Here is a 12631-nt window from a genome sequence, read left to right as displayed (position 1 = left end):
GTTAGTCATTTCTCCTTTCACCCTAGTTAATTATAGTCAATACAAAACCACTAATCAGTTCAATACCTATTTAAGAACACACAAAAAATAATAGCAAGGGTAAAAAAAGATGCATCATTGATGAAAATCAGTTGTGTGCTTTAAATTTTTCACAAATTCAAACTCTTAACAGAACGTAGATGGTTTCCATTTTTCTCGATGATGTCCTAATGGCGAGCAAAAACAAACAATTTCATGGTGCAAAATTTTGAACCATATACAACGTTTTTTTACACGCTACAGGAGAATTCCGTATTGTGCGTTCACTCATCAGATCATTTCACGATAATTTGGCTGAACAAAAAAAAACTCTTCAAGTTTATATGCTCTACTTAAGTGTTATCGGACAAAATACTGATGCTTGAGGGTCCATCCAGTTTTGTGAATTGTGCCGCAACAAGGCATTGATCTAGCGTATGAACTCAATTGAAAAACTGGAATTACGAGACAAAAACCTTAAAACATTTCTTCTAAAATGAGAACGAGTTTTATGAAAACCTACATGACTCCAATTTACAGACTTGCCTGGTGTAAACTTCAATAAACTTTATGGTTATTTGAACAAGTGTCTATAATCAGCAGGTCATAATCCAATTTGACGTAAATGGAAGTTAAGAACCCTCAGAAAGGCTTAATATGTCTATTTTGGACTTGTTTCCATTTTTATACTTTCCAGTGTTTCATGTTTCCTGTTAATGCGACTTGATAATGTCCGGAAGTCTAAAGTTTCAACTTGGGCTAACTGTTTGTTATCTTAAGCTCAGTGGGATCTTGTTTAATATAAGTTTAAGGTGATTAGAGTCTCAAAAGTTCAATAAATCTTTCAACAAATGTAAATTGTAATTTTTGTGATATAGTTAATACCTCGGGTTGTTCCGAAAATAGTGAACAATTTATGGTACGAAATGAAACTATTCAAACTATTGTGTTACCCGTACTTGATTAAAATAAAGTTTGAGACAGCTTGTTGAAAAGCGTACGAGTAAAATTACATAAAAGCGAGCGAAATCTGGGGAAAATCCTAAACCACCTGCGCTGCGGCTCAAACGAGTATTTTATATGCAGTAAACAACTGAATGATATTCACAATACAAAAAATTAGAAATAGAATACAAAAAAATTAGAAATAGAAAAATTGTTTTGTTTGTACGTTATTTGCTATTCTGTGTCCAAATGACACACAACTCTCTTAAATAGTGGTCCCAAATGCTCTTTTTGCAACGTAACTGTTCCGAGGGGCTCTTTTCTTATTGCAAAATTTTTAATTTTTAATCTTTAATTTTGGTCAAATTAAGCACGTTAAACGCCAAAAGTTTACAGAGCCAGAAGTTACAATGGAAGAAGTTCCTGCATACGTTGTCAAAAGTTGACGTACCATTAATTTGCAAAAGGCTTGTTGTAAGCAAGGATAATTGACTCTGTAGAAGTCACCTCAAAATCGTGGTTGAAATTTTCAAGCAGAGTCAACTGTAACCTACTTGAGTAACAGGTCTATGCCTCTATCTGTATTATTTATTATCACATGTTGTTCGAAGTCTTTAATTGCTATGGACTGTACTGTTGCTACTCCTCCGTATTTGTTCAACAATATATTCAAAAACTCTATACGACGCACATCAATCTACTTGAAGGAGATTGAGATGCAGTATCTGATCAATTTCTACCCTAGATGAAAACTACCAAATAATCTGTTAAAAGTTTTCATTAACTATTTAATTCAATTTAATAGTAACCAAAACTGAGTAAAATTTGATTACGTGCTTCCATTTCTTCTCTTTGTTAATTGTTGTACCTTTTATAGTAAGGCACAAAAGAAACATGCACTGTGGTACCTCAAAAAACTATGTACAACTGAAGATTTCTTAAATAGAAAATATCAGAATCAAGAGGAAACAAACATTTTATGACCAGCTTCATATATTATTCAACAACTCTAAATAATTTCAAGCATTTAACTTCTTTAAAAAATATTCATTAGACAAGACTCTTAGCGAAAATAAATGTTGCTTTTCGTAGCTTTTTGGTATCATAGTGCAGCTTTCTGAAACTTTTGCTGCAGAGAGTTTGTGATACCACTGTAAAACTTGTTAATCGTTATCTTATTTTAGTGCAATAAATCTTATACGATGCTATAATTTAGTTCCTAATTATTTGTCCTTCACTCTTCATTTTTAATCTGCCAAAATGTCATGTTTACCGCATGCAACCTATTACTTGTTCATACTTATTTCATTTCCCGCTGCATGATCAGACATGTCTGTTCATACCAATTTAATTTGTTGATAACCAGTTGAGTTCATAATCTTGTCTTGTTAATTCAAATTCAGTTGTCAGAATCTCTTTCGATTTCGCTCCGCAAATTGCGGTTAAGAATAAGTAAGCATTCCGTCTTCCGAGATGCATCATTATGTTAAAAGTGTGTCTTCGCGTAGCGAAGTCGACAGTAAACTGATTAAGTACGACATGGTGCACTCAGCAAACAAATGAAGTTTCTTGAGAATTGATGCATTTGGGACAAACCTACACTTGATCCACCTCACCGTTGACTAAAGTGGAGGTTGCAATACAAACTAGGCTTGATCGCCAAAGAGATCATCGTATTGTATACCCTTCTCGCGTCTAAACCAGAAATGGCAGAACGGCCCCTGGAATCTATAATTGAAGAAACAATCATATGTTCTTCAGCAAAATCGGAATTGGAACCTTATGCCCGAAACGCAATTCAGATGATGAATTGGCAAATTAAATGCGAATGACTTAACGAAGTGAAACCGTACAAATGTGTGGAGCTTGGCCATGGCTACTTGCCGAAAGAAAAACCGTCTCTCTGTTTTATCTTAGTATTGGCGTGGAGGGGAGTAGAACTCTCAACACAAATATTGGCGCATAATGATAGACACTTTACAACCGCAGAATTATAGAAGATTATGGAGGAAACTTTCATCAGAACCCGAATCATTACATTTGACAGGCCCGCCTTCCTCATCAAAAAACAACTCCGCGGAGAAACAGTTGAACACTTCTACGGAAAACTTAAAAACTAGCGGAAAATTGTGACTTTGAAAATAAAGAAAGACTAATTGGAGACGTTTCATCACCAACCTAATCGATCCTGAAATACAAAAAGAGTTCAAACAAGCAGTGGAACCCAGGAAAGTTCTTGAGCTGGCTATCAACATAGAACTAGGGATGCCAAATCCACATCAAATACAAGCTCACAACAATAACCTCATTTCGGCCAGCGTTAAGGCAATCAAAAACCTGCCGAGTACTCGCTCCTCAAATTGTTCCCTCACAAACAATTCCCACTGCTCTAAATGTGGGACACCATGGCTTCCTGAACATCGACATCGAAGTTGTTTGCTAATGGTTAAACCTGTAATAACTGTGGTTTGTTAAATCATTAGTCCCTCATAGAAATAAAAAAAAATCGGTAAACACAGTAGAGGAAGAGCCTCAATCCAAGGATTTTCTGAATTTTTTACTAAGATTTTTAGGATGATACGAATCCGACTGCAGTAGCGGAGAGGGCAACATGATTGCCACGATACACAAGGATCTCGAGAAAATCGAATCTCTCAATATGCCCATTAAAATCGAAAATAATTCAACTGCTCTTTTTGTTGATTCAGGAAGTGCTTGCAGCAATTTGAAAAAGTCATTCGCGCCACAAGTAGTTAGCAGTAATCCATATGCAAATTGAGTACGCAAAATAAACAAACCAAAACTGCGGACATTTCAGAAAGAACAAATTCACAATGGCTGGCGTATATCAGCTGCCAGTTTCAAAGTTGTGGTTGATGGCAAAAACTTTCCGACCACTCTTCAGTCGCGATCTTTTGCATCAACTAAGACTTGCGATCACACAATCCTCATCTCAAAACCGTAAAAAATAAATAATTCCACATTACAAATCTCACCGCATTACGTGTACAAAAAACTTTTACAATATTTTTTACAATTAACAGAGCTGAAATCTCGCATTGGCAGATCAAAAAATTATGAAGCAAAAACAAAAATTCAAAAACCATTTTAACCACGACACCAACAACGGAGACGGCCACTTATTAAATTACAAGAAAAAGTAACTTCCGAACTTAAAAAACTGGTTGATGAAAAGAACAGATAACAAAACTCACAAATTGTCCGGACAAATAACTTTTTTTCTCCAATTTTAGTCACTGTTAAAACAGATCAATCCAAAAAACTTGCATTTGATTCAAAAATCCTTAATGAAGCAATTCACAAAAATAATTACCAAATGCTCAACATTGATACGCAAAATGAATCCCAATCTCAACCTAATAGTGATCCTGCGTCGCAAAGCACCTTATATTTTTCAACATTGGATCTCAAGAATGCCTTTAGACAACTAAACTAAGACCCTGAAACAGCCAATCACTGCTATTTCAGTATAATAAGTGGTGATATGACGGGCAGATACAGATTTCAAACTGGGTAATATGGTCTCACAGATATGCTGCGGAATTTCAAAAAGCAAACGATTACATTGTAGTAGGACAAAAAATACCTATTGTTTTTTAGATGTTATACTGATTGGTAGCAAAGAATCAGAAAAAGAGCATTAACAACATGTGTTCTATTGCCTTAAAAGACTTGATGAAGAAAATCTTAGGATTAACTTTCCCAAGTGTCTTTTTGTGAAACTAGATTTCGATTGGCGTGGAAATCACATTTTGCAAGCAGGAATGTTGCCAATGGAAAACAAAATATCAGCAAATTTATCTCAAGAAGCACCAAAGATATTAAAAACTTTGTTCCTCCCTTGGTTCAGTACATTACGTAGATAAATCCGTTCCAAACCTTGCCCAAATTAGTCATTTATTACGCCCATTATAAAAACAAACCTGCTAAAATTGTTTAGATTGATACTCATGAAGACTGCTTTCTTGTAGTTAAGAATCGCATCGCAACTCGAAACACGAGTCAAATGTGATGCATCACGTGCCGGGCTTGATGCTGCTCTTGAACACCTTACATTAGACGGGTGGAAACCCATTGCCTTTGCATCTAAATAGCTAAATTTTTGCAAAGAAAATTACAGCGTCGATGGATTAGAACTAGTAGGTGTAGTGTGATCTAGTGAATATTTTAGTGAAAAATTATCTGTAAAGAAAAGAATTTAAATTTATAACAGACCTCAGAGCACTCTTTTCGATATTGAAAGAAAATCGCTCAAAAAAATCATACAATAGTTTTTTAACCCGTTGGAAAGATAGATTATTACCTTAGCAATTCACAATTGAACACATTCTAGGCGCAAAAACGGGCCTCGTTGAGTACATTCTTCGACGCCCAAATCAAAAAGCTAAAAAGTCTCTGCCTACATGGAGAAATTCATTGTTGCAAAACTGGATATATTTTCCACCTCAAAACACGCAAAAAAAACGAACTCAATTCAATTTATACAATTTAATTAAAACACATGATCCGCACCGCGAATCACTACACAAAGTAAACTTAACCCCAATTAAAACATTTAGCCCTGAACACCTTACATTAGACGGGTGGAAACCCATTGCCTTTGCATCTAAATAGCTAAATTCTTGCAAAGAAAAGTACAGCGTCGATGGATTAGAACTAGTAGGTGTAGTGTGATCTAGTGAATATTTTAGTGAAAAATTATCTGTAAAGAAAAGAATTTAAATTTATAACAGACCTCAGAGCACTCTTTTCGATATTGAAAGAAAATCGCTCAAAAAAATCATACAATAGTTTTTTAACCCGTTGGAAAGATAGATTATTACCTTACCAATTCACAATTGAACACATTCTAGGCGCAAAAACGGGCCTCGTTGAGTACATTCTTCGACGCCCAAATCAAAAAGCTAAAAAGTCTCTGCCTACATGGAGAAATTCATTGTTGCAAAACTGGATATATTTTCCACCTCAAAACACGCAAAAAAAAACGAACTCAATTCAATTTATACAATTTAATTAAAACACATGATCCGCACCGCGAATCACTACACAAAGTAAACTTAACCCCAATTAAAACATTTAGCCCTTCTGCCAATCGCTTACAAAAGTATGAGTTTCCCTTGTCATCTGCTAGGCGAAATCACTTAGTAAATACCAATTCTAATACAAACTATTCAAAGTACGCATACCCCGCGTCGCAAAGACCAGTTAACACTACAATCGCTAAGCGAAACCAACCTCTTTACAATCATATTTTCCATTTTAAGAAAAAATAAGATCCCGCAGCGCGAGAAAAGCAATTATGTACGACTACTTTTCTGCTAATCAAAATAAATTCCAACCCAGTGCTTCTTGCTCAAACTCCCTCTCACAATCAGTTGCATAATTTCAGCTCAAGGTCAAAAATTGTCTGCCATCAGAATTCATCTTCAATTAAAACACCCTCAATAAATAAAATCACTATGCAATCAACGAAATGCATAACCAGAGATAGATTCAGCGACTCCTCTCGCACTGCGGAACCACTAACTACACCCATATCGCCAACCGCCGCTTCTTCCCACGTGATTGCTCCACTCACAGCTAGACCCCATATACCCATATTTGACAATATCATAGGAAAAGTTTTCAATTAACCCTAATAGCCTTTCTCACAAGCAAAAATGCGGTCCTCAAAGAGGCGTGCGACTGCATCCTCACTAACAAAGAAGACGGTTAAAAGAGATCAATCTGTTCATCTACTCGTACTGTCGGGATTTTCATGTATGATCTGGATGAGTATGCACAAACGAAAAGATCGCAAACCCAAACAATATGCAAAGAGGCCTCAATAGATGATTTACACGGTTGTCACCCGAGTACCTGAGATATGCTGTGTATGGCTTCACACTGCTGGTAGCCATAGATGATTAGAGAACTGATCGTCAGATCAACAGAGTTTAAACTCTGCACAGCAATCGGTAAGAATCTTAAATCACTAATTACCGACAAGCAATCGCACCCTCATATACCTTGTGCTGAAACAAACCAGGAAATACAAATTGACTTTGGTGGAGCTATTTACTATTTAAAAAAGCAATGAACCATACTTTCATGGCGCAAGGGATTGTTTTTCTAAATACCCCAATGCATTTATATTTGACAAAGCGAATGGCCCTAATGTAAGAAAAATTTGGACATGTACATAAAAAATCACGGAATTCCTCGTTCTATTTGATGGGATCAAACAAACTGTCTTGTAGGATATCAAGTAAAAAACTTCTATGATAAAAACAACACAAATAATATTGAAACTCCAGTGAACGACCATCGAGCAATTGGAGTTGTAGAAAAACTATTTTAGACAACTAAGAATAGATTTGCATGTATTAAAGAAAAAAGTCGGCTATTATTTTGTTCCATACATAGCATGCATTGAAGGCTATTGTCCACCAACTGCGAATATGAAAACAGAAAACACCAAAGATCTCGCCTTCCGAAGCACACTTTGGTAGAGAACCTAATACTCCACTGAATAATCTGTACTACAGCTAACTTTTCTAATCTCTCATACGAGATTATTATAGACTACTTTTTAGATGAAGACACAGTTACCCCCGAGGCAATCATTCCCGATGACCAATGCGAAAATGGCTAGCGAAGCGACATTGAGGTCGAAAAAAGAATGACGAGAGCCAGAAAAGAGGCCAACGACAGGGAGAAGAGAAGTACAGATGGGGAACCCCTATTCCTCCGCTCGACTCTCTGTTCTCCGATCCCTCTCTCAGAGCCCGCGGTGCAACTCAAACTGGCCCCACAAAAACGCGGCAAACAGATGTCAAAGAAGAACCTCGAGGGCCTAAATGATATGAAGCACTTGCCCCCGGATCAAATATCATCAAGGTGAGCCCCACCACCTCGTCTATCAAGAAACTGAAAAAGTCAATATTTACGGTTCGCAATTGCGCCATTGCAAAATTTGGGACACAACATGAAAGAAAAATGCCACTGAAGGTGTATGCCGATCTTCGCGGGCCAAAAACAAGTGAGAAGTTAGGGGAGAAGAAATTAAAAGAGTTTACCCGCAAAGTCAACGGCAACCATAAAGTGAACCACAAAAGACGCGACCCGCGTTTCATCTTCCAAGTCTAAAATTGCACGAGCGATGAGCGCATCCCAAAAATAATCAATTTCTCGGCCCTCAGAAACCAAAATGTAGCAACAAATGTCAAATCGCTGAGCGAAATGGCCAGCCCTCTACTTAATGCACCAACTCCACCGCTACAACAAGTCCCCCTGCTACAAGTTCCCGCTATCGCATTTAAGAGATCCAGTGGCAGAACACGACGAAGCCTAACTTATTACGGCTTCGAAGACACATCTTCTGACTCCCTAATCATCACATCACCAAAAGGTCAACGCAGAGCTGGTGATGTTGAAAATTTCCAATCACCCAATATCTCTGTAGTGGGAACCATTCAATCTACAGCAGAATATACCCAAGAGGAGACGAATATCTCTCCTGTGATAGGAAATATGTCTCGTCTTGATCCGCGGGTGCGCCGTTTGGTCGACTACAGAAGCCCGACCCCCAAAGACGACACAATTTTTATGACTGTTTATGAGGCGGAAGTGAAAAAGAACTCCTTTATACCTGCTCATAACTCAAAAAGTGAACAATATAATTTATTAAATATCACTAGTTATGATAACCAGCGCATATATTGTCACTACATATTTAACCGGGGACCACGTCTTAATAATTTATTTTTGTCACTTTTGATAAAAATTGTCCTAATTGAACAGTTTTTCCAAAAATCAAGGGGTATGAAATACTTGTGTAAGACGTGTTTATCGTTATCTTGTTTTAGTGCAGTAAATTTAATACGATAGTATAAATTAGTTCTTATTTATTTGTCCTTCACTCTTCATTTTCAATCAGACAATATTTCAATTTTCCCCGCTCGCATTTCATTTACCGGTACATGATCAGACATGTCTGTTCAATCCAAGTTCATTTGTTGATAACCACTTCAGTTCATAATCTTGTCTATTTAATTCATTTTCAGTTGTCAGAATCTCTTTTAATTTTAATTTCGCTCCGAAATTGGAGTTTTAAAATGAGCAAACGTTTCCACTGAAGATCCATCATCAATTTAAAAGTGTGTCTTCCCTTCGAAGTCGACAGTAAACTAAAAAAATTGCCACAGTTTTGTAAAATGTTAATGTTTGAGAGGGTTCATGCGAGGTATACAACTAGCAATCAAATTGACTGAAAATTTTCCGAACATTCTTTCAAACGGTCTGTTTTTGTTATGTGGATATTGTACATGAATTGAATTTCAAACTCAAAATCAACACTGAGCCGCCTGCATCATCACCAAATTTGTGTTGCGACGAATGTACGACAAATTACGGAAATGTTGGACATTTTGCATCAGGTTCTTTATGATTGGTTTGCGACTAATGCTTATGTTAGCAGAGATCAATCGACAGATGTTTTTCACTCTTAAATTACTTCTTTTGTCGGAAGATTTGCACAATAATTATGACGTTATGGAAAAATTTTCACCTTCTGCCGACACCGCAAAATTGATTTTTAAATCCAGGTGACTAGCAGTAAAAAAAGAACTTAAAACTGCCAAAGTTCAGTTGAAAACTTCAAATGCGTCATGGTAGATTAACTTACAGTGTGTACTTGAATTCATTCCTGAGCGTTAAATTATCTGTTTTCATGTTGTTGGCTGTACAGTGCAACATAAAGTGTGTTTTATTGAAAAGAAAAATAGCCTTGATTTTCTCATTCTTTGTTTCTGAGTAAAAGTTGCTCAGTAAGAGAAAGATCTTTAGAAAGTAGAAGGGCGATTAATATCACTGGATTTAATGAAATCGAGCATAGTTTTAAGAAAATGTTACTGAAATAATTGAAAAATAAAACAGTGATAAATTCGAAACTTATGAAATTCAATGAAATCTACTGAGACTACGACTTTTATACGTTTGTTGGTGGTACAGTACTAAGACGTTGCAGAACAATCACCAAATCATGCAGCTACAATTCTTTGGATCGGAATTTCCCCAATATAAATTAGCGTCTCATTTTTAACATAATCTTAGAAACATTATAAGTTAATTGCCCGGAATAGTTTGATTTTTTCAAGCAAAACAAATTAGATATTTAATTAATGCAAAGGTGATCTACAAAAAAGCGGATAACACAGTTTAAAAAAACTAGCCGCAAAAACGTGTTTTCCGAAAACATTTTAGAGAATTGAAACGAACTGGGCTGTGTAAAGATTTCCTTGACGTACAGTGATAGGAAAGCAGACGTTACATTTTGCAAGAGCTTCCTAGGTTTTTTTTTACTAAATTCACAGAATCTTGTTAGACCATCTAGTACGGGCAGTACGATTGATACAAGAGAAATTTTTTCACCTCTTTTGGGTACGCTTCCTTTGTTTAATAACATTTCCTCTCTATTTCCTGTTTTTCAGATCATATCAAAGGACATCATTTTAAAAATTTTTATTATTTAATTAGTTTTTCTTATTTCTGTCTCCAAGGTTGAATTTGAATACAAAAATTCCTATTACAAAAATTTTGTAATTAGTCTTTTTGAAAAATTTTTGTCGTCAAATTTCTTTTCTTAGGAAATTTCATTTTGCGAAAAAAGAACTGTTTTCTTTGGTTTTTGATGTTCAGTTTGAAGCTATTTTCAATATTTTGGCATTTTCTACCAACTTGGCTAAAAATTCATTCACATCGAGTTTCTCTGAGGGTGTCACAGACTCGCTCTTCATTTAATTACGGAACTGTTTCCCTCATAGTCAATGACATCATCCCAAAATCATATTCAAACGCAGCCCAACCCCCTACTCTTACATGGTTTTTGGGATAAAATATGAAAACCCATCGACAACCCCATAATCACTAGATTCAAATTTACACCGGGCACTCAAAGACCGCCCATATTGCATCTTTATGTGGGGTAATTTTAGAGTAAAATTTCTATCATTACCGAAAACCCTCTAATCTTAGATCGTGTTCCATCCAAATTCTAATTGAACCTCTATTCCTTTATTTTTATTGCCTCTAATCCTAAATCGGTGTACTCATTAACCAAATTAAACACCATCAATTTTGCATTTTCTCTGATAACTGAAATCGATCTGGATTGTAGAAATCCAATTTAATTCAATTCAGTATAAACTAGACTGGAATTATCATTCATTCACATAATAGTCAATGTGTCAGTTTGAAAAAATTTTAGTTTCAATGACTCATCTCTTCGCCGATGAATTTTTGATGTTCTCGTTTTTTTGTTTCAGTGGTTATGTATTGTGACTTCGTGGTGTTTGGGAAATGCGATACACGATCGAAACCCAGCAAACTACAGACGTCTGTACGAACACTGAACCCTGCCCCTAAAACTGCTAAAACTGTGTAATTTAGCCCAAATTCATTGCCAGTCTCAATAGTCGAATCCAGCACTAAGTCGAGTTCTGATTGAATTTGACCAAATTTTGCGTATCTGATAAAGTCTATATACTATTGTTTTATAGATAATTTAGATGCTGACACGACCCTTTGTCAAACTTTGCAAAATGTGGCACTTGTAAATTGTTAACAAATGAGACCAATTAAAACGCATTTTTATTTTGTTATCACCTGCTTTTTTTAAGTTAAAGGGGAGTGAGAGAGTTTCATTTAAAACATGAAATTTGGGCATAGTTATGCGCCTGTAAAAAACAATGGATCTCAAAAGAAGAGATAAAAAACACCTGCGTGATTTGAATAGAAGACCAAAGGAAATAACAAGTCGGTGTTATGGTAAAACGCTCATTTTACTAAACGGAGTCAAATTTAAACTTATAAACTAGACCATTTGTCAATAGTTGCTCCAGCTCAAATCGCAACCTTCAAAACTTCAAAGTAGTTCGGCTTATTTATCAAACTAACCATAATCAAGTTTAGATTAGAACTTTAGTTTAGGTTGAAATTGTTTTTGATTTGGTTTCATTTGCGTATGAGGGTTTTAAATTTGGTCCATATTTAAATAATATACGTATCATTATTTCATTGCAAGGTCTCGTTAGGGGAAAGTCGGCATGAAAAGTTATAAATCAACACAAATTTAACCCAAAAGAAAATTCCATAGCCGGCATAGAAAATGCGAGAGGCCATAACGTTATACGCAGCTGTTCAAATTATAAAACAACAAACTTAGCTTGAAATGGGTTGTTTATACCATAACATATTGGTAATGCAGGTATTGTTTATTAACTTTACGCCATATTAGGGTTTCAAACTGGCGGGCACTTCAAATTGCCTTGAATTGTTTGATAAACAACTATATAAATTTCAGGCAACTGTCTTTATCAAAATGTGGCCAAAAACGGTAGGCGGTGGCATTTCAATCTCTTATCAGACTTTCTTCCCCGTTAGTAAGAGATTGTCAACCATAGACGCAAACCACAGAAAAAAATGATTTTATCTGTTATAATCACAATCGATAAAAGTGACGCTTTTGGAACTCGATATTGACTTAATCTATAATAATCATTTTTTAAAGCTTAAGTTGGCGCCAATTTAAGTCGATTGTTGAATTTTTTTGCAACATATCCTAAAAGGCGCTGTTAGTTATGAATATAAACTTGCTCTATTGTATGTC

The 12631-nt window shown here is 35.7% G+C and overlaps 1 protein-coding gene across 1 annotated transcript in view; it reads left to right on the top strand.

The window, feature by feature from the left end:
* The window catches only part of LOC142349453 (tetraspanin-4-like), a 68060-nt gene extending 56436 nt beyond the window's left edge, over positions 1-11624 (top strand). Inside the window, exon 7 of the mRNA XM_075401029.1 lies at positions 11289-11624. Within this exon, the coding sequence (XP_075257144.1) occupies positions 11289-11375 (87 nt within the window). The 3' untranslated portion in view covers positions 11376-11624. The remainder of the gene's footprint in view (positions 1-11288) is intronic.
* The last annotated feature ends 1007 nt before the right edge of the window (positions 11625-12631 follow it).

This window comes from Convolutriloba macropyga, chromosome 11 (genome assembly GCF_964194025.1).
Source record: "Convolutriloba macropyga chromosome 11, txConMacr16.3, whole genome shotgun sequence".
NCBI classification, from domain to species: Eukaryota; Metazoa; Xenacoelomorpha; order Acoela; family Convolutidae; genus Convolutriloba; species Convolutriloba macropyga.
This window is presented reverse-complemented; position numbering and strand designations above follow the sequence as displayed.